Below are 19122 nucleotides of genomic sequence, written 5' to 3' on the forward strand. Positions count from 1 at the left end.
TCATATCTCTGTGGGCCGTGTAGCTTGCTGGATGATCTTGGTCCTCTAACTGTCTCTCTGATTTATTCTACTTCATAGGGTTGTCGTGAGGATAAAAATGTATAGTCTGTGGGAAGAAAAAGCTACTTTAAGTTCCTTGGAGGAAAGGCAGGCTAATGTATAGAGAATCCCACAGGTTCACAAAACCACTGTCAAATACATAAAGTATAGTAAGTAAATGACTAGTAATAAGTTAAGCATAAGACATAATTTGCATTTTTGCATAGTAAAGGTAAAGGGACCCCTGACCATTAGGTCCAGTCGTGGCCGACTCTGGGGTTGCGGTGCTCATCTCACTTTATTGGCCGAGAGAGCCGGCGTACAGCTTCCGGGTCATGTGGCCAGCATGACTAAGCCGCTTCTGGCAAACCAGAGCAGTGCACGGAAACGCTGTTTACCTTCCTGCCAGAGTGGTACCTATTTATCTACTTGCACTTTGACTTGCTTTTGAACTGCTAGGTTGGCAGGAGCAGGGACTGAGCAATGGGAGCTCACCCCGTCATGGGGATTCAAACTGCCAACCTTCTGATCGGCAAGTCCTAGGCTCTGTGGTTTAACCCACAGCGCCACCCGCATCCCTTTTTGCATAGTATATCCCCAATTAATAAGAAGGCATCTGTCATTTTTAAAGGCTGCCATCAAATGTGAAAAGTGGAAGCAGTTTTACCTTTCTTATATTGCCATTGAAATTAAACCTCTTTCGTCAAATAACCCTGGTTTGGAGGAATTATTTATAGAACCTTTTACCTATAGATAATTTTGTGGGCTAGTGTGAACAAGCCAATTTTTTAAAAAAGTAGACATAAAAAGTTGACTTATTATTGGTTTTACATCACTCAACAATTTCTGAAATAATACAACTGTTAATGCTCGTGGTGTTTTTTTTCCAGGTTAACAAATACAAATATTATTCACAAAACTCCCGTATGGACCCTGATTGCCATTGTGCTTTTGTCCGTGTAAGTACTACAACTGAATTCATTTTTTCTCAATCTTTTGTTAAGTTTATTAGCAGCAACAGAATTGTGCTAATGGTTCTTCAGTGTTGCTGAGTGGTCAGCTGGTTAAGTAAGAGAGGCATAGTCTTTAATCTGGCCAGTTTTGTTGGCTATCTCTTGCCAGCATCTTGCAGTGGGGACAAGAATGTAGAAGAACAGGGCATGAGGGTGACCTTGGAGAGTCAAATAGGGCATTGCCTTTCCTTCCCATAAAGTCTGCAGAAAGTTAATTTCTTAGGCTTGGAAATGGAGAGAATGGTTTTTGGTTCTTTCAGCCATTAGCAAGCTACCTTGCCGTCTACTCATATCTGTCTATTTTTATATATTTGGTGCATTTTTCTTCTGTCTTTCTTCCATGATGGCACTCTCAGGGCGGTTTGTGATGGGTTCCCAGTTAGCTGGGTCTCCCATCCAGGTGCTGACTCTAAATCAGGCCTGCTTTAAATCTGGAAAGGTGGTTGCATCGTGTGCCCTGCAACCATAAGTGTCTAAAGGTAGCCATGAAGGAGCACACATTCTGTGTCCCAAACATTTAATATACACCCCCTCCAAAAAAAAATTGTGAGTGGGGAAGAAGGGCTAAGATGATTCTGTAACTTACACTGCACTTTATCACGTTGTGCTGAAATCAGAAGTGGGGACCCTGTGGCCCCGCAGTATGTATATTTCTTTTTAGTGGTGGTTGAAATGACCATGATGGTCGTAACAACAAATTCATTCATTCATTCATTCATTCATTCATTCATTCATTTGGAGCATCACAGATTCTCCAACCTGGGTTTAAATATTTCTGATGCATGTTAAGGGCTCTCTTTTTCTCAAGCAAAAGCAGTGAAACACGAAAACTGTTGACATGCCATTTGCAAGGCTGCCTGGCTATAATTGGTGTCAGATATATACATTGTCAACAAATTCTGCCCAAGCATTTTGTTTGTGTGTCTGTGTCTCTTTAATTATGCATTCTCTTACATGATTTAAGCAGGCCTTTTAATTTGGATTATGTAAGCGTTCTCTGCTTCCATTTAATCAACACGTTATTTCTGAAACGACCTCCGATATCCACCTCACCAGAATGCTTTACCTCCCCTCCATAGATGTGAGGTGGGGATAGTCTGAGGAGGACAGTGCATTCTGCACATGCTCTTATTTCCCCCTCTCCTTTTCTTTTATATATTCCCAGAGTAAAGCTTGGCTTTTGAAACAGATTCTGCAGCTAGGCCCTTTTTTAAATGAAAAACTGCTGTTCTTTGTTTTAGTTCAGCCTTGCTGATTTAGACATTTCATTGATACCCCAAAGCTTCTTTGACACACTTGCCCTGGGGACCGCATGAATTAAGGGTCCTAATGAGCTAAGTTTCAAGTTTAGTTCCCTCACTTTGTTATCCAAGTAATTGCATAGACCTGGGATGCAATCTAACAAAGTGTAGCATTAGCACACAGAACATTTCTGCCCTTCTTCAGCTCCCCGCACATGCACCTGTGTCCCAGAAAACTGGGCACGGTGTCCTAGCGGCTATGAGATGACTGTCCGCACTATTCTGTTTTGAGGTTCTTGCATTTACAGTCAGCCATACCTTGGGTTGAATGTGCTTCAGGTTGAGCGCTTTCGGGTTGCGCTCCACGGCAACCCAGAAGTAACAGAACGCGTTACTTCTGGGTTTCGCCGCTCACGCATGCGCAGATGCTCAAAATGACGTCATGCGCGGAAGCGGCAAAACGCGACCAGCAGACACGCCATTGCATCTTACGTTCTGTTCAGGATGCGAACGGGGCTCCAGAACGGATCCCATTCGCATCCCGAGGTACCACTGTACTGCAGTCACTTGCAAAGCCTCGTCCCAGAGAGCAGTAGGACGGGAAACATAATATCAGCACACGGATCCTGCCGTTAAAATTAAATGGCAGAGGGGAAATGTTTCACAGCATCTGAAGGCACTTTGTAAACTGTGTTTTAAAAACTGGCACTGGTTGTTCTGTCTTAAAAAAAACATATAAAAGAAATCACTGGTGGCTTTTTTAAAAAAATGTCGTGGTCTACCTTTTAGTTAAGAGTTGAAACCATCGAGCAATCTTTGTACGGCTTTCAGCTTGAACTACAAGACTGCGAAAATCTTACTTCGAAGGCTGTTTATTACCGCCCTGCTGCTTCCCCTCCTTTTGGGCTTGCTGGGTCACTGGAGTCTATAGGGCAGCCAATGTGCTTGCCAGCCATTCACAGATCCAGATGTGTTGTAGGCCAGCCCCATAGCATCCCCAGAACTGCACTTACTTTGATCTTGCTTCAGTCTGACACATTGTTCTGCTTTTGTTGTCCCAGGGAAGGCTATACCAGTAGGCATTAGAGCAGGCTTCAATGAGCCTTACATCAGTGTCACCCCGGCCAGATACTGCTCAAATGATTCATTAAATCAGAACACAGAAAGTAACTTTACTTGAATGCCTTGGTATAAATTTTTTATCAACCATAAGAACAAATCTTTTGTCATTTTTTCCCCCTCTACACTTTTCTGGTTGAATTCCTAATGTGTGAAACAGATCTTATGAATTTTTCAAGTGGTGTCTTTACATTTAATAAAAGGGTGCCTGTTTTGTTCACAAGTAAATATGTGTGTCTCTGCGATGAGCCGTAAATGTTTTCAGACCTAAATGATTTAAGTTTGTCAACCGCCCTCCCCCCCCCAAACCCTCTAATACCAAACTTCCTAGGAATAGGACCATCTATCTGTGTCACCAAACAGGTGTATTCTACTTCTATAAGAGGAAGATGCTCTAATAATAGTGTGGTCTGTTGGACCTCCAGCTTGGGGGACCTGGATTTAAATACCTGCTTAGTCACAATGTTCATTACGTTACCTGGAGCCAGGTCACTGGCTCTTAGTCTACCCTACCTTACACAGTTGTTAGAGGGTATAAAACAAAATAATCCCCATGTATGTTATCTTGTACTCCTTAAGAGAGAGGATGCAGATAGCAAATGCAATTTTAAAACCTAGGCTGCTATATTGGGTACCAAAACTGCAATTTTTTTGATTCCTTTTCAAACAGCTCTCCAAAAATCTGGTCATGAACTGGCATTGAGTGCTGATGAGTTGTGTATAATATGATATAAAAAGTTAAAGCCAGACTGGCCTCTTTACAGATTATGAAACAGTCAACAGGTTGTCTATGTGGCCGTGTATAAGCTATAGTCTACACAGCAGATGAAGATAGGTGGCCTGTTTAAACTTGGGTTTTCTGAGCCAATCTCAAACTTCTGTGGGGCAAGGTGATTATGCGGGTGGTTGCTGAACAACTCCAGGCACGCCTGGAGGATGCAGACCATTTGGATCCCTTCCAGTCAGGTTTCAGGCCTCATCATGGGACTGAAACTGCCTTGTCACGCTGGTCAGTGATCTCTGTGGGCTAGGGACAGAGGTGGAAACTGTTTCCTGGTCCTCCTGGATCTTTCAGCAGCCTTTGAAACCATCAACCATGACATCCTTCTGGACTGACTAGAGGAGCTGGGGCACTGTTATATAGTGGTTCCACTCCTTCCTCCTGGGCCGTGTTCAGAAAGTGGTATTGGGTGATGAGTGTTCACACCCCTGGGCTCTCACTTGTGGGGTGCCTCAGGGCTCCGTCCTCTCCCCCATTCTTTTTAACATCTATGTGAAGCCACTGGGAGAGATCATCAGGGGGTTTGGGCTGGGTGTTCATCAGTATGCGCATGATACCCAGCTCTACCTCTACTTTAAATCGGAGCCAGTGAAGGCAGTGAATATCCTGTGTGAGTGTCTGGATGCAGTTGGAGGATGGATGGCGGCTAACAGATGGAGGTTGAATCCCGACAAGACAGAAGTACTTGGGGGCAGGGGGCGGGCAGGTGTGGGAGACTCCCTGCTCCTGAATGGGGTAACTGTGCCCCTGAAGGTCCAATGCGCAGCCTGGGAGTCATTTTGAACTCACAGCTGTCCATGGAGGCACAGGTCAATTCTGTGTTCAGGGCAGCTGTCTACCAGCTCCATCTGGTATGCAGCCTGAGACCCTAACTGCCCATGGACTGTCTCACCAGAGGGGTACTTCCTCTGGTTATCTCCCACTTAGATTACTGCAATGCACTCTACATGGGGCTACCTTTGAAGGTGACTTGGAAACTACAATTAATCCAGAATGCGGCAGCTAGACTGGTGACTGGGAGTGGTTGCTGAGACCATATAACACCAGTCCTGAGAGACATGCATTGGCTCCCAGTATGTTTCCGAGCACAATTCAAAGTGTTGCTGCTGACTTTTAAAGCCCTAAATGGCCTCCGTTTTGTATACCTGAAGGAGCGTCTCCACCCCCATTGTTCAGCTCGGACACTGAGGTCCAGTGCCGAAGGCCTTCTGGCGGTTCCCTCACTGCAAGAAGTGAGGTTACAGGGAACTAGGCAGGGGGCCTTCTCATCAGTGGTGCCCTCCCATCAGATGTCAGGGAGATAAATAATTACACAACTTTAGAAAACATCAGAAGGCAGCTCTGTATCGGGAAGTTTTTAATATCTTGACATTTTCTTATTTTTTATATTTTACTGGAAGCCGCCAGAGTGGCTTGGGAAACCCAGCCAGATGGGCGGGGTATAAACAATAAAATTGTTATTATTATTAGCTGATACCACGCCCATAATACACAGTTTGGAATTTTGAATGCAATCTTCATCCTTTTGATGGAATATCTGTGAACTTTATGGTTCAGAGTTGGTCAGGCTTCTTAACAGAAGTTACCAGAAACAATGTAGACTCAAAAATTAACTGAAACATTTGCTTTGATTTGTAATGCATATTCACAAAAGGTTGCATTCCTAACAGAGGTGGCCATACATTGTTCCAAGTCCTTGTGTGTAATACACCCACCCTCCACTTTTGACTTGGTGTGTTTCTGCGAGAGCAAAAAACAGTCATTGATTTTGGATGCATGCTTGAGATACATATGCAAGGGGCTCATCTGTAATTATATTTTGGGAGGGATTCATGTTCCCATGTAGCAGCATTGTTTTGTACTTTCTGCGTGTCCCATGATCATATTATAAAGTAGTTTATTTTTGTTTTCCAATGTGTTTCTTATCAATGTCTGAATGCCTTGTTTGGCTTTCATTCCTAAGGATCAACTATTCCCCCTACTGCATGTTCTTTGTTCCAGTCTGAATACAGTGGTGCCTCACAAGACGAAATTAATTCGTTCCGTGAGATTTTTCGTCTTGCGATTTTTTCATCTTGCGAAGCACTGACTTTGGAAAAGCTTCAAAAATCACCAAAGTCTTCAAAAACCTCAAAAAAGGCTACCACACCGCGTGCTATGAGTTGCTCCTCGAAGTGAATGCACGGTTTTAAGAAAAAGGAAACAAACTTGCAAGACAAAGGAAACAAACTTGCAAGACGTTTTCGTCTTGCGAAGCAAGCCCATAGGGAAATCCGTCTTGCGAAGCAGCTAAAAAAACGAAAAACTCTTTCGTTTTGCGAGTTTTTCGTCTTTTGAGGCATTCGTCTTGCGAGGTACCACTGTATTTCACTGCTGCAACAGAAAGCTGGAGAAACAATTCGTTACACTTTTACCTTTCTATCAAAATATTGATGTATTCATATTGTAATAAAATAAAACTTCTGGCAAATACATCTCCCACTACTCCCCACCCCCACCCCCAATATCTTTACTGGATATCAACTGAATTAGGTAAACAGATACAAATAAGATATCTAGAAGATGCATGCTAAGATTGGCAACGGGTTGCTCTATACCTCAGCCAGGACACTTGGCTGTTGTTAGCGAATACCCCTGGTACAGTCTAATGGAAAGCTTTCAAGATAATCTCCAGAAACGTCCGCTTTCATTTTATTTATCTGATCGGGCTGATTCCAGTGAACTGTGGTCAGTTGCATCTACAAAGCCCATGCAACAGTTTCCCACCCCCCTTCCTTCCCCATGCCTTAAAAGCTTTAGAGACTTTCCAAATGTTCTGGGAGTAGCGTGGCAAAGCGTTGGGACTCCGTAAGTCAAATGGACTCAAAACAGCCACGATGGCTATGGAAAAGCCATTGCTTAAAAATGCGCACTTTAGGAGAATGTGTCATGCGGAGAGAGAGACTCCAGAGGTTTGCTTTACGAGATGTAGCAACACAGAGACAGAAAGATCTGCATACAAGGGCTTTGTACATAGTGCAAAGTAAAACACAACCGTTGCCTGAAACTCCTCTGAACCCTTATAGTAGTCAACGTGAACAAGCTGTTGCAAGCAAGTTTATACAGAACGTAAATCTCCAGAGGGCTTACTTATTTTTAATAATAATAATAATAATAATAATAATAATAATAATAATAATAATTTATTATTTATGCCCTGCCCATCTGGCTGGGTTTCCCCAGCCACTCTGGGCAGCTTCCAACAGAATAATAATAATAATGCAGCAATAAAACATCAAACATTAAAAACTTTCCTCAACAGGGCTGCTTTCAGATGTCTTCTAAAAGTCAGATAGTTGTTTATTTTATTGACATCTGATGGGAGGGCATTCCACAAGGTGGGCACCACTGCTGAGAAGGCCCTCTGCCTGGTTCCCTGTAGTTTCACTTCTTGTAGTGAGGGAACCGCTAGAAGGCCCTCGGAGCTGACTTCAGTGTCTGGGCTGAACAGTGGGGGGGAGGAGACACTCCTTCAGGTATACAGGGCTGAGGCCATTTAGGGCTTTAAAGGTCAGCACCAACACTTTGAATTGTGCTCGGAAACGTACTGGGAGCCAATGTAGGTCTTTCAGGACCGGTGTTATATGGTCTGGGTGGCCACTCCCGGTTACCAGTCTAACTGCCGCATTCTGGATTAGTTGCAGTTTCCAGGGCACTTTCAAAAGTAGCCCCACGTAGAGCACATTGCAGTAGGCCAACTGGGAGATAACTAGAGCATGCACCACTCTTGTGAGACCATCCGCGGGCAGGTAGGGTCTCAGCCTAGACAGCTGCCCTGGACACAGAATTAACCTTTTCAATAGGCAAAGGACTGGGGAAGACTCCATAAAACTGAGCTACACCTGATGTTGGTTGCATGGCTTAGCCTTGAGCTGATGCTTTTCCTTTTATAAATGACCAAAGTGCGGGTCATCAGATTTGGAACATAAGGAGCGCCTGCAGGATCAGGCCAATGCCGCACTTAGTCCAGCATTCTCTTTTCACAGTGGCCAACCACATGCATGGACCTGAGCATGAGAGCACTCTCCCCTCTTGCAGTTTCTAGCAACTGGTACTCAGAACCATATTGCCATGGAGGCAGAGCATAGCCAGACCATTGGTCCGTCTTGCTCAAGGTTATCAACACCGACTGGCAGGGACTTTCCAGGGTTTTAGGCAGGATTCCTTCCTAGTCCTATCTGCTGCGGATTGAACCTGGCATTTTTTGCATGCAAAGCAGACGAGCCCTTTGAACACATCACGCTGTTGCATTGACCAGGACTCAACCCCACGTCTCCCATGTGGCAGGCGAGAATTCCACCACTGAACCATCAGCCAGATGTCACCGACAGGACGTCTCACTGCCACTATCTGATCAAATTCGGATGCAAATCACCTTGCTTCCCTTTGCTGGCTACACCCAGCCTGATTGTTAGCACTGCAGAGCTAGATATATCTGTCTCCTGTGCAAAACAGGTGAAGAGCTAACAAGAGGACCTTTGTGATCTCCTCACACTGGTGGGAAAGGAGAATCTTGAATTCCCAGATCCTTAAGAAGAGGGATTGATTGTCAAACCACTCTGGGATGAGAATAGGGGGTCTCCTCACACCCTTAACAAACTACAGCTTCCAAGATTCTTTGAGGGAAGCCACAACTGCTAAAAGTGGCATAATGCTGCTTTAAACATATAGTTCAGAGGAGGACTTCGATGATGATGATGATGAAGAAGAAGAAGAATTTATATATACCCGGAGGTCTCAGGGTGGTTCACAGTACAGTGGTACCTCGGGTTAAGTACTTAATTTGTTCCGGAGGTCCGTGCTTAACCTGAAACTGTTCTTAACCTGAAGCACCACTTTAGCTAATGGGGCCTCCCGCTGCCGCCGCGCCACCGGAGCACGATTTCTGTTCTTATCCTGTAGCAAAGTTCTTAACCTGAAGCACGATTTCTGGGTTAGTGGAGTCTGTAACCTGAAGCGTATGTAACCCGAGGTACCACTGTATTCATAAAACATCAGCAAGTACTTCTAGTAGGACCGCTGAAATCAGTGGGACTTAAATTAGTTATGACTTTTGCTTCCAGGATTCTACTCTAAGCGTGACGCTTGGTGGAATCCATGGTAGTGCCGAGTTAAATAAAGCTAGTGTTGAACTTGGGACCCAGCTTGGCCCATATGTGACATCAGGTGTGGGGCATGGAGAGATGCAGCTGCCAAGTAGCAGTTGGGAGCTTCAAGTGAGCTCCAATAGCTCGGTCGGTACAGCATGAAACTCTTAACCTCGGAGTCATGGGTTCAAGCCCCACAATGGGCAAACTATTCCTGCATTGCAGGGGGTTGGACTGTGCATGACCCTCATGGTCCCTTCCAAATATACAATTCTATGATTCTTGTTCCTCAAGGAGCCTCCTTCTCCAGGCTCACTTTTGAAGAGGCCCCGCTCCCTCAAAGGAAAAAACGTCAACGTGCAGACATGATATGACTCTAGTCTGTCCTGCAGTTAGACAATTCTGTTGGGTTTGCACTCTCCCCCTTTGAAGGTACTCGGTCACAGCCAATCAGATCACTGGCACTGGTCGTGTGTCCTTGAAAGAGAAGTAGTGGGCTGAGCAACCCTGCCCACCTGTCAAAATGACCCACAGGGGATTGTGGGCGGTTGGGATCCAGCCCTTTGCTTGGACGATGTCCCACACAGCTGCACTAGTGGGTCGTTTTGCAAAAGCAGAGGTTCTATAAGCAGACAAGCTGCACTTGTATGTGTAATGCTTAGAAGATAGGAAAATTGACGGGGGGTTTTCTATTATATTTTCTTTAGCGCAAGCTCTTCTATAATGATTCTGCCAGTGGACCTGTTGCACTGCGTCCCTGTGTTATACAACATTGAGAAACAGATCTCTGCTAGTGCAAGATCCCTTGTGCTGGTGGGTCTGATCCACTGGATCCAACCCTTTCTCTTCTGTAGTTTCATGGTTGAGAGCTTATCCACACTTTTTTTGCCCTGCTCTTTCCAGGCACAGGCCTGTGCTTTAAAGCTCGGTGTCCGTCCGTCCGTCTGTCACCCCCCTCAAGCTTCCCAACGAAAACCTGCTCTTTAAAACTGAAGTGCAACAAACAGAGCTTTAAAGCACAGGCCTTGCCTGGAAAGCGCAGAAGGAAGGTGAGTGTGCACAAGCACCTTAGTTTCGTTGAAAGGCAATTTCCTCCTGCCTCTCATGTTGTTGTCCTGTTCCAAGACCGGCATACTTCATGGCCCAAAGCAAAGCAAGAAACCCTGCTCCGTGTAATTCCAAAAGTCCATTCTCCACCTTATGCAAAGACACTCTGTGCTGTAATCAGAGTAGCTCTGAAGAAAAGACAACCTGATGTTATTGCACTTCCACTGGACTGTCACCAACAGGATTTAGGCATAAAAGCTTGGCACCGAAATGACTTTGGGTTCACCCATCGGACAAACCTGTTTGAGGCATTATCACAGGATAAATGGCACAGAGCATTTGCTGTATCTGTGATTGGAAGCAGCTCTTGAAAACGCATCCGCTTCCTATTAATGCCTAACTTTAATATATTCAATACAAACATTTGCAACCTTGAAGCACTCTCCATCTGTTAAAATGAAAACATGCTGGCTGGCTGGAGCCTTTTGGTTCAAAGCATCATTTTTATTGCCTACCTTCGAAAGAATACGACGACAATGTTAGTCCCAGTAATTTTGCATTGATATGCAAAGTTGGAAGGGGTGTGTGTTTAGACCGAGGGTACCCATACCAATGGTAATCATTCAAAAATCCTCCCAAATCAATTGGCTGAAATCTAGGCTAACTGCATGTTGATTCTGGCCATGGGACACTCCCTTGGAGGAAGGGGGGGAGGAGGAATGTTTGCTGATTTCTCCTGCAACCACTTGTGCCCCTTGAAAAGCTGCTGCAGAGGATCAAGGGACCCTCCAAAAAAGGGTAGGATGTGGCCCTTAGTGATGCAAAGAAAAGGGGGAATTGCAAAAATCCTCTTCTTTATCTAGTGGTTCCCAACCTTTTTTTGGCCACGCCCCACCTAAGCATCTCTAAAATCCTGACACCCGCCCCCCCCGCCGGTGACATATAATTCTTATTATTCAGAAAGTTAATTCCTATTCACTTGGAGGAGGCCTAAAAGGCCATTCACTGTTAATAACTCATTCTTTAATTGCCCCCCTTAAAAATCAACCCCCCCCCCGTGGGGCATGTGCCCCCATGTTGGGAACCACGGATCTAAATCTTGTTCCATTCTGCAAACAGAAAAATGTGAATACACTTTTATTTTCATGGGTACTTTAACATTAATACCTTTTTAAAGTGCATTTAGCTTGGCTGTATTAATGTTTTCTGCTAGTGGGTTTATTTATTCTAATTTGCTCTGGCACAGTTCACACAACACTAAACCGTGGCTCATTTGAATATGCAAACCCAGCAGACTGAGCATGGTTTCTTTCTACCAAGCAGCCACTGTCTGAAACCGTGGCTTGTCTGGCTTGCTCTAACTGTGGGTTGGCACTATGTCTTAACCCAGCAGCCTTGCTTAAGCCATGGGCTTGTTTGGCTACCCCATCCCAGACATTTCCCAGGCTACAACGCCACAAGACAGAGCAGGTGAAAAACAAAACAAGCTGCAGCTTGTTTTCTTGTCTGGCAGAGAATCTGTGGTTTGTAGAACAAACAATGATTAAAAACAAACCATGGCTTCGTATTCTGTGTACAAAAGGGAGGGCCGTTGTAGTTGTTCGTTTCACTTCTCTAAATCTTTATGGTTTTCAGTGTTATTGTTAGTCGCTCAGAGAAAGTTGATTATTAAGTGGTAGACAAATAAAATAAACAAATGTGAACCTCTAAATTACCACTGGTCTCTGTCTTAAGTGTGCATGGAGAAGATTCTTCATTTCCTTCAGGATTTCTTCCCCCATTTAATTCTGGGGACGTGCCCTTCCCTGTCAGGTGCTTGGTCCTGTCTCTGATACTGAAATGAATGACCTCCATGGATATAAGGATATTTGCACCCAATTTTGAGAGCCTCCAATGAAGGCCTGCAAATCAGCTAATCATAAAAAAGATGGTACAGATATTCAGAGTTTACATTGTTCAGTGCAAGCCCCACTGAAAGTACTGGAAGTTGTGTTTTGTATGCTGTTCAATATGACAGGAGTGCAGGGCAAGTAATCGGAGAGAAGTATTAAGTACTTAACTTTTGCAGTACTTAACTTTTGAAGTACTTAACTTTTGCAATGTATTTTCATTTTGGATGTTCTTAAATGCTTGCGCAAGGAGGCTGCAAGGTTCCCCCCTTCCCGCAGCCCCCAAAGTCATCTCTTTATTCAGCTGCCTTATTCCAGGTGTTTGGCTTTGCTTGTTGGCTTGAAATGAAGATAAGCAGATTATTGTTTTAGAAAGTTTAAAACGAAGGTATGATCAGTTTTATGGTTGTAGTTTCCATAGTAACTGGGTGCAGGTGAGTAAATTCATAGAGTCTTGTATTGATGATATGTTTACCTAAGTGGATTATTCTGGCATTCTTCCATCTGCTGCTCCCTTTCCATATGAATCCATATTTCCCTAAGTTTTTCCATAAGCTTTGTAAAGTACTATAAAGCGGTGCATGGCTTCTTTGTGATGCATTTTTATTTTTTATGCATTCTAGAGATTTATGAGTCTGTGTTGTTGTTTTTCTAAAAAAAATTCTGCTGACTTTCATATCTGCTATATATTTTGGAAACCTGTTCATCTCTTTGCCTGTTCTCTGTGCATCTGGTCATGTCTCAAAGATGTCATAAACAAATTTTGCACCATGGTTCCCAAGACCCAAGAAACAGGTTTTTTTCTGTGACAGAGTCTGTTCCCTTCCCTCCCCTTTATGTTTTCACAAAAGCCCTGTAAGGTAGGCTAGGTTGAACTCCACCCGCCTATTTAAATATATCTCCCGCCTTTCTGCACAAGAGTACCCGAGATAGTGGCTCCCTCACATCCCATAACCTATTGCTTCTGCCGCAATGAATAACTTAAGATTTCCCTGGCTTGGCATCTTGCAGGTGGCAGTGTGCAACTCTCACCATCATTGACCAGTGGCAAAACTGGCTGGGACTGATGGGAGTGATCTCCCAAAACATTTGGGGGGTCACCAGGTTGGGGAAGGCTGCTTAAGGTCACTCAGCTTCAGTGGCTGAACAAGGCTATTGAATTTGGGTCTGTCTGTTCTGAGACACTGTCCTCTGCCCCACATATGACACTGTTCAGTTTCAGTTGTTAGCTGCACGGGTAATGATTTATACCTGCTACCACATTCACTAAGGGACGCTGGTGGCGCTGTGGGTTTTACCACAGAGCCTAGGACTTGCCGATCAGAAGGTCGGCGGTTCAAATCCCCGCGACGGGGTGAGCTCCCGTTGCTTGGTCCCTGCTCCTGTCAACCTAGCAGTTCGAAAGCACATCAAAGTGCAAGTAGATAAATAGGTACTGCTCTGGCGGGAAGGTAAATGGCGTTTCCGTGTGCTGCTCTGGTTGGCCAGAAGCAGCTTAGTCATGCTGGCCACATGACCCGGAAGCTGTACGCCGGCTCCCTCGGCCAATAAAGCGAGATGAGCGCCGCAACCCCAGAGTCGGCTACAACTGGACCTAATGGTCAGGGGTCCCTTTACCTTTACCACATTCACTTAATAGAAAGATTGCCTTCTCTTTAAAACATGAGTAATAGAATCGTATTTCTAATAAACACTAATAATTTTTCAAGTTGGCAATTCCTAGCTTGCAAGCAGGTTAGTTGTTTTGTGGGGTTCTTAAAAAAATAATTAAGGATGCACAAATTGGTCAGTTTTTATTTGCTGCTCGTTTCCCCACATTTCAGCATATGCCCTCCCGAAAAATCAGCAGTCTTTCAGTGTGCCGTTTTCCTCACATACACATTTTTGCAGACAATTTCTCCTAATATAATGAATTTTGTATACTTGTTTTTGCTAATATGGACATTGGTTGGTTGGATCACAAAAGCTGGAGAAGTGTGCATTGCAAAAGATAGCTGCAGTTTGGTTCATGTATTGTTTTGGGAAGGGCAAATTGCGTTAAAATACAGACCAATCCAAATTTCTCCTCCAGCCCTATTTCTTTATGTGCCTTGTGCAGATTGTTGCCTCGCTGTACTGATTCTCCATACCCTTAACAGTATAAGGAAGTTCTTCTGTATAAATATACCCCCCCCCGGTTTGTCTATTGATGAAAGGATTTTATTATAATGCTCCATTGATACGACATCTTTGAAGTAAGCTCTTTGCATTTGTTATCTGTGATAGCCAGCAGCTGACAGACACAAAAGGGTTGCCTTTCCCTTGCAGGAGAAATGGCCAGGTGTAGCTTGGACAGTGTGGGGGGGGAGACAGACCTTTAATTCTGTTTCTTTGTATGCAGAAGGCTGCAGGTTCAATCCCTGGAATCTCCAGGTGAGTCTGGAAAAGACTTGCTGTCTAAAACCCCGCAGAGCTGCTTTCAGCCAGCATAGACAGTCAGGGATCAGTGGCCAATGATCTGACTCAGTAGAAGGTATCTTCCTATGCTCCTGAGTCCTGAACTGTAGAGGTGTGTTGGTAATGACCAGCACTTTAAATTGAGCCTGGAAATGGAGTGACAGCCAGTGGAGCTGATTTGCAGATTTCAAACACTGCCTCTGGGCAAAACTTTTGCGGCTCCGTTTTATAGCAGCTAAAGCCCAGTCTCTCTCTCTCTCTCTCTCTCTCTCTCTCTCCACCGTATTTTTGGCCCCATAGGATGCACCGGCCCATAGGATGCACCTAGTTTTTTTTGGGGGGGGGGGAAATCAAGGAAAAAAATTTGATCCCCCCCCCCCAGCCTGCAGAGGCTTTGCACAGCCATCCCCAAGCTAGAAGAGGGAGATGGAGCGCTCTGTCTCCCTCTTCTGCCTTCAGGGACAGCCTCCCTAGCCTCCGTGGGGCAGCAGCTTGCCCCGCTGTCCCCCGAGCTTGTGGAGCTGGCGGTGGGGAGAAGCTTGCTTGCTTCTCCCCACGCCAGCCTCCAAACCAGGTCAGGGAATAGCGGGATGGCGGTGCTCCGCCTCCCCACTGTCCCCCGAGCTTGTGGGGCTGGCGGTGGGGAGAAGCTTGCTTGCTTCTCCCCACCGCCAGCCTCCAAACCAGGTCGGGGAATAGCGGGATGGCGGCGCTCCGCCTCCCCGCTGTCCCCCGAGCTTGTGGGGCTGCCCGATATCTGCCCGAAGCCCGGGGTGCGCTCCAGAGCGCACCCCATGCTTCGCACTGCAGGCTGCCGCCCACAAGCCTTGTGAGCCCGGTGGGCACTCCCGCGGGCTCCCAAGGCTTGCGGATAGCTTCCTGAAGCCTGGAGAGCGAGAGGGGTCGGTGCGCACCGACGCCTCTCGCTCTCCAGGCTTCAGCGAAAGCCTGCATTCGCCCCATAGGACGCACACACATTTCCCCTTCATTTTTGGAGGGGAAAAAGTGCGTCCTATAGGGCGAAAAATACGGTATACACACACACACCGTATTTTTCGCTCTATAAGACGCACCAGACCATAGGACGCACCTAGTTTTTGGAGGAGAAAAAGAAAAAAATACTCTGAATCCCAGAAGCCAAAACAGCAACAGAGATCTGGCTTCTGGGATAGCCTCTTGCTGTTCTGGCTTCTGGGATAGCCGCGCAGCCTGCATCCGCTCCATAGGACGCACACACATTTCCCCTTACTTTATAGGAGGGGGAAAATACGTCTTATAGAGCAAAAAATACGGTATATAATTTTTACTAAATTTTCTGTTTTACAATTTAGAAAATTCATTTAAACAACCTTGAAATATCAAATTCCCTTCTTCTCTTTCTATGGTTCATTTTGCATAGCATAAATCCCTGCATATTTTATATAAACTAAACCATCCAGTATTCCATTATTACTTCCATCAAAACTTATTTACACTGTTGAATTTATCTTAATGCTGCCAACGTTTTCAAGTGCACACAATTTCCCCCCATTTAGTCAATAAACATTTTCCAATCTTCTTTAAACAAACGTTCTTCTTCTCTTATTCTATAAGTTTGATCTGCAAGCTGTGCATATTCCATCAGTTTAAGTTGCCATTCTTCTTTGGTTGAGACCTCACTCGATTTCCATTTTGGGGCTAACAAACACAGGCCGGCATAGTGGCATACATAAATAACCCTGTTGCTGTATCAGTGTCCTACTGATCAAGCGCCACTTCCTTCCTGTCTGGATTAATGAAGGGGGATCTCTACGTGCGAGAAGCCGTTGGCAAGTGAGTTGCTTTAAGAGAAAGCTGGTCTTAACGTAAGAAGAGACCTGTTGGATTAGGCTAAAAGCCCACGTACTCCAACATCATGTTCTCACTGTGGGAAGCTAAATCATAGAACTGTAGAGTTGGAAGGGACCCTGTGGGCCATCTAGTCCTACCCCTTGCAACACAGGAATAGATTCTGCCTGTGGAAAGCCTACGAGCATCAAAGTAGAAAGAACCAGACCATATAAACAGCTTTATCAAGTTAGCCTGTTTAATGCAAGGGAACAGTTTTTCGTCCCTTCAGCTGTGAGCAATATCAATACCGGGCTTGCATATCAGAAGTGAAAAGTGAAACCATCTCCCCCCCCCCCCGTGCTTTTGCTTTCATGCTTTTCTGAAAATAGCCAACCATTATTGTGATTAAATCAGGGCTCGGCTGGGCTGCATGAGGTGAGCCTGCCAGCAGTGGGAGCAGTCAGCTAAGTTAACATTTGGTTGAACTTCAGTACTTGCACGATGATGGATTGAAAACGTTTGTGCGTTGGGGTGGTGGTGGTTGTTTTGCAGCATTGATTCAAGTGTATTGCCTGTAAGTGTGCAAAACACACACACATGAATGAATCATTTAGTTTCATTTGCCATCAAAGAATAAAAGAACTTGCGTCAACGCCGGGCTGTGAACCCATCAGCATACCCGAATGAAATTTTAAATAAAACATAGGCAGCACTCGATCTGCAAAATTCATCTTCGCTGTAAGTAAAGGAGCTTTGGGTGGCACTTAAAACTGGACTCCCAAGTAGCCTTTGTTCCTTAAGAGGATTCAGTATCTGTTAAAGCAGATGTCAAATATGAAAATCGAAATGTAGGCCAATCTGTTCTTATGATTCAGCGAAGTAAATGCAAGCCTGTCCTGTTGGTAAAATGTGGGTTTTGGGGTGAATAACGGCACAGGTCCCCCCCCCTCCTTTGCTATTCATAGGCCAGTATTAAAACATCTAGTGTAAATATTTACTATTAAAAATAAAAGTTTTGCAGAGCAATCTTAAATGGGGCCAGAGAGAACCAGAGCAGCAGAGTGAACATTGCATCTGAAAGGGTGGAAGTGGGGGGGGGATTTATATATATATATTTGCAATGTGTGCAGCACAGCTAGGAGGCCTATGGATTTAGATCTCTTGGATCTAAGACCTTAGACGCCCTGCCCCCCGAACACCCTATTTTTGCTGGCTACCAGCAAAGAGCAACCTGCTTGTAGGTCAACAAGCGAGCAGAGAGGGGCCTACTGAGCACCCTCAAGCACACCAGCTATCAACATAGAGGGATTAGGACTGCAGCCTTGGATTACTTTTGTTCCGATAAAATTGGCTTGATCGGGAATTTCAAATGGCGTGAAAACCTTGCACTGGGTCTGCCCTTAAACATGCTGCATGTGGATGTTGGTAAGCTAGATGCTCCCATTCAAGACCAGCCATCAAATATTCATGCATTCTAATGGAAAATCTTCACTCCAGAGGCACCTGGGTTCTTCTTTTTTTTTGCTTTTAACACGATTCTCTCTGCCACAATGTGTGTTTTGTCGAGCTTGCATTTAAAACTTAAATGCAAGTTACAAGGGAAGACTTTTAAAACTTAACTCCCGATAACAAAAATGTCCAAAGGAGGCAGTATAATAATTGGCAATCTGTCGATCCAAATGTGAAGATTTTAAGCAACGCAACAGACACATTGGAATATGGCTGGGAGTTTGTGTGTAAGATATAATACAATAAACACGATGAGAAGTAGAACAGAATTAAGTGTAAATCAATGAAAATCGTCAAATGACATGATTCTCAAATCCAGCTGAGCCCGCTATTTAACTACATTTTGATTTCCATCAAGCCAGTTTCAAAATGTAGTTTTGTTGGTAACTGTTTGCCTTCATGTAACGTACAAAAATAAAATTGAGATAACTGATAAAATCAGACTTATCCAGTAACTTAATGTGTTCTTTTAAAATCAGGGTACCACTTTTTTTTTAAAGCAGATCAGTATTTCCTTCCAGTGCCTTATGTCAGAAAATAATTAAACAGATAATGAGGGAGATCCTTCCCTTCAATAAAACCACAGTGCCAGAAGTTTATGTTGTATGATATTTTTTGCTAATCTGACTTCAAGGACTGTAGGAGGCACTAATTGGAATCTAGGAAAGGTTCTTTCCTTCCTCAGACAGAATTAATTAATCTTAAGTAATTGGTTATCTGGACCTGGTTCATATTTAAATAAACTATACCAGTGGAATATCTTTACTGATGCTACTTCTACACTATACATTTAAAGCAGTATTAAAACACTTTACACAGTCATGGCTTCCCCCAAAGAATCCTGGGAATTAACAGTTTTGTTATATCTCCTTTTCTTTGTATACATATAAGCTTCTGTATTAAGGAGGTTTCATATTAGAAAAACTCACAAGTTTTAATCATAATTTTATTTGGTATTTTATATGGTCGTCTTTTTGCAATTTTCTAATACAAGTAATGATGGCACCCTTCTGATGTGTGAAAGCTCAGCTGCAAATCTGAGATATGGCATTTGGCAGATTCGCCACAGGTTGGATTCCCATTTCTCTTGATCCGTACACAGAATCATGTGAA

The 19122-nt window shown here is 44.3% G+C and overlaps 1 protein-coding gene across 3 annotated transcripts in view; it reads left to right on the plus strand.

Annotated features, from left to right (window-relative positions):
- Positions 1-19122, plus strand: part of RPAP2 (RNA polymerase II associated protein 2) — a 51634-nt gene that overhangs the window by 20711 nt on the left and 11801 nt on the right. For all 3 annotated transcript variants that reach the window (XR_014157406.1, XM_081865920.1, XM_081865919.1), the window contains exon 11: positions 930-998. Coding sequence is in view for 2 of the 3 variants with exons in the window: in XM_081865920.1 (XP_081722046.1) it covers positions 930-998 (69 nt within the window). In the remaining variant the exon portion in view is untranslated. The remainder of the gene's footprint in view (positions 1-929; positions 999-19122) is intronic.

The sequence above is a fragment of the Podarcis erhardii genome (genome assembly GCF_964252035.2).
Source record: "Podarcis erhardii genome assembly, chromosome: 6".
NCBI lineage: Eukaryota > Metazoa > Chordata > Lepidosauria > Squamata > Lacertidae > Podarcis > Podarcis erhardii.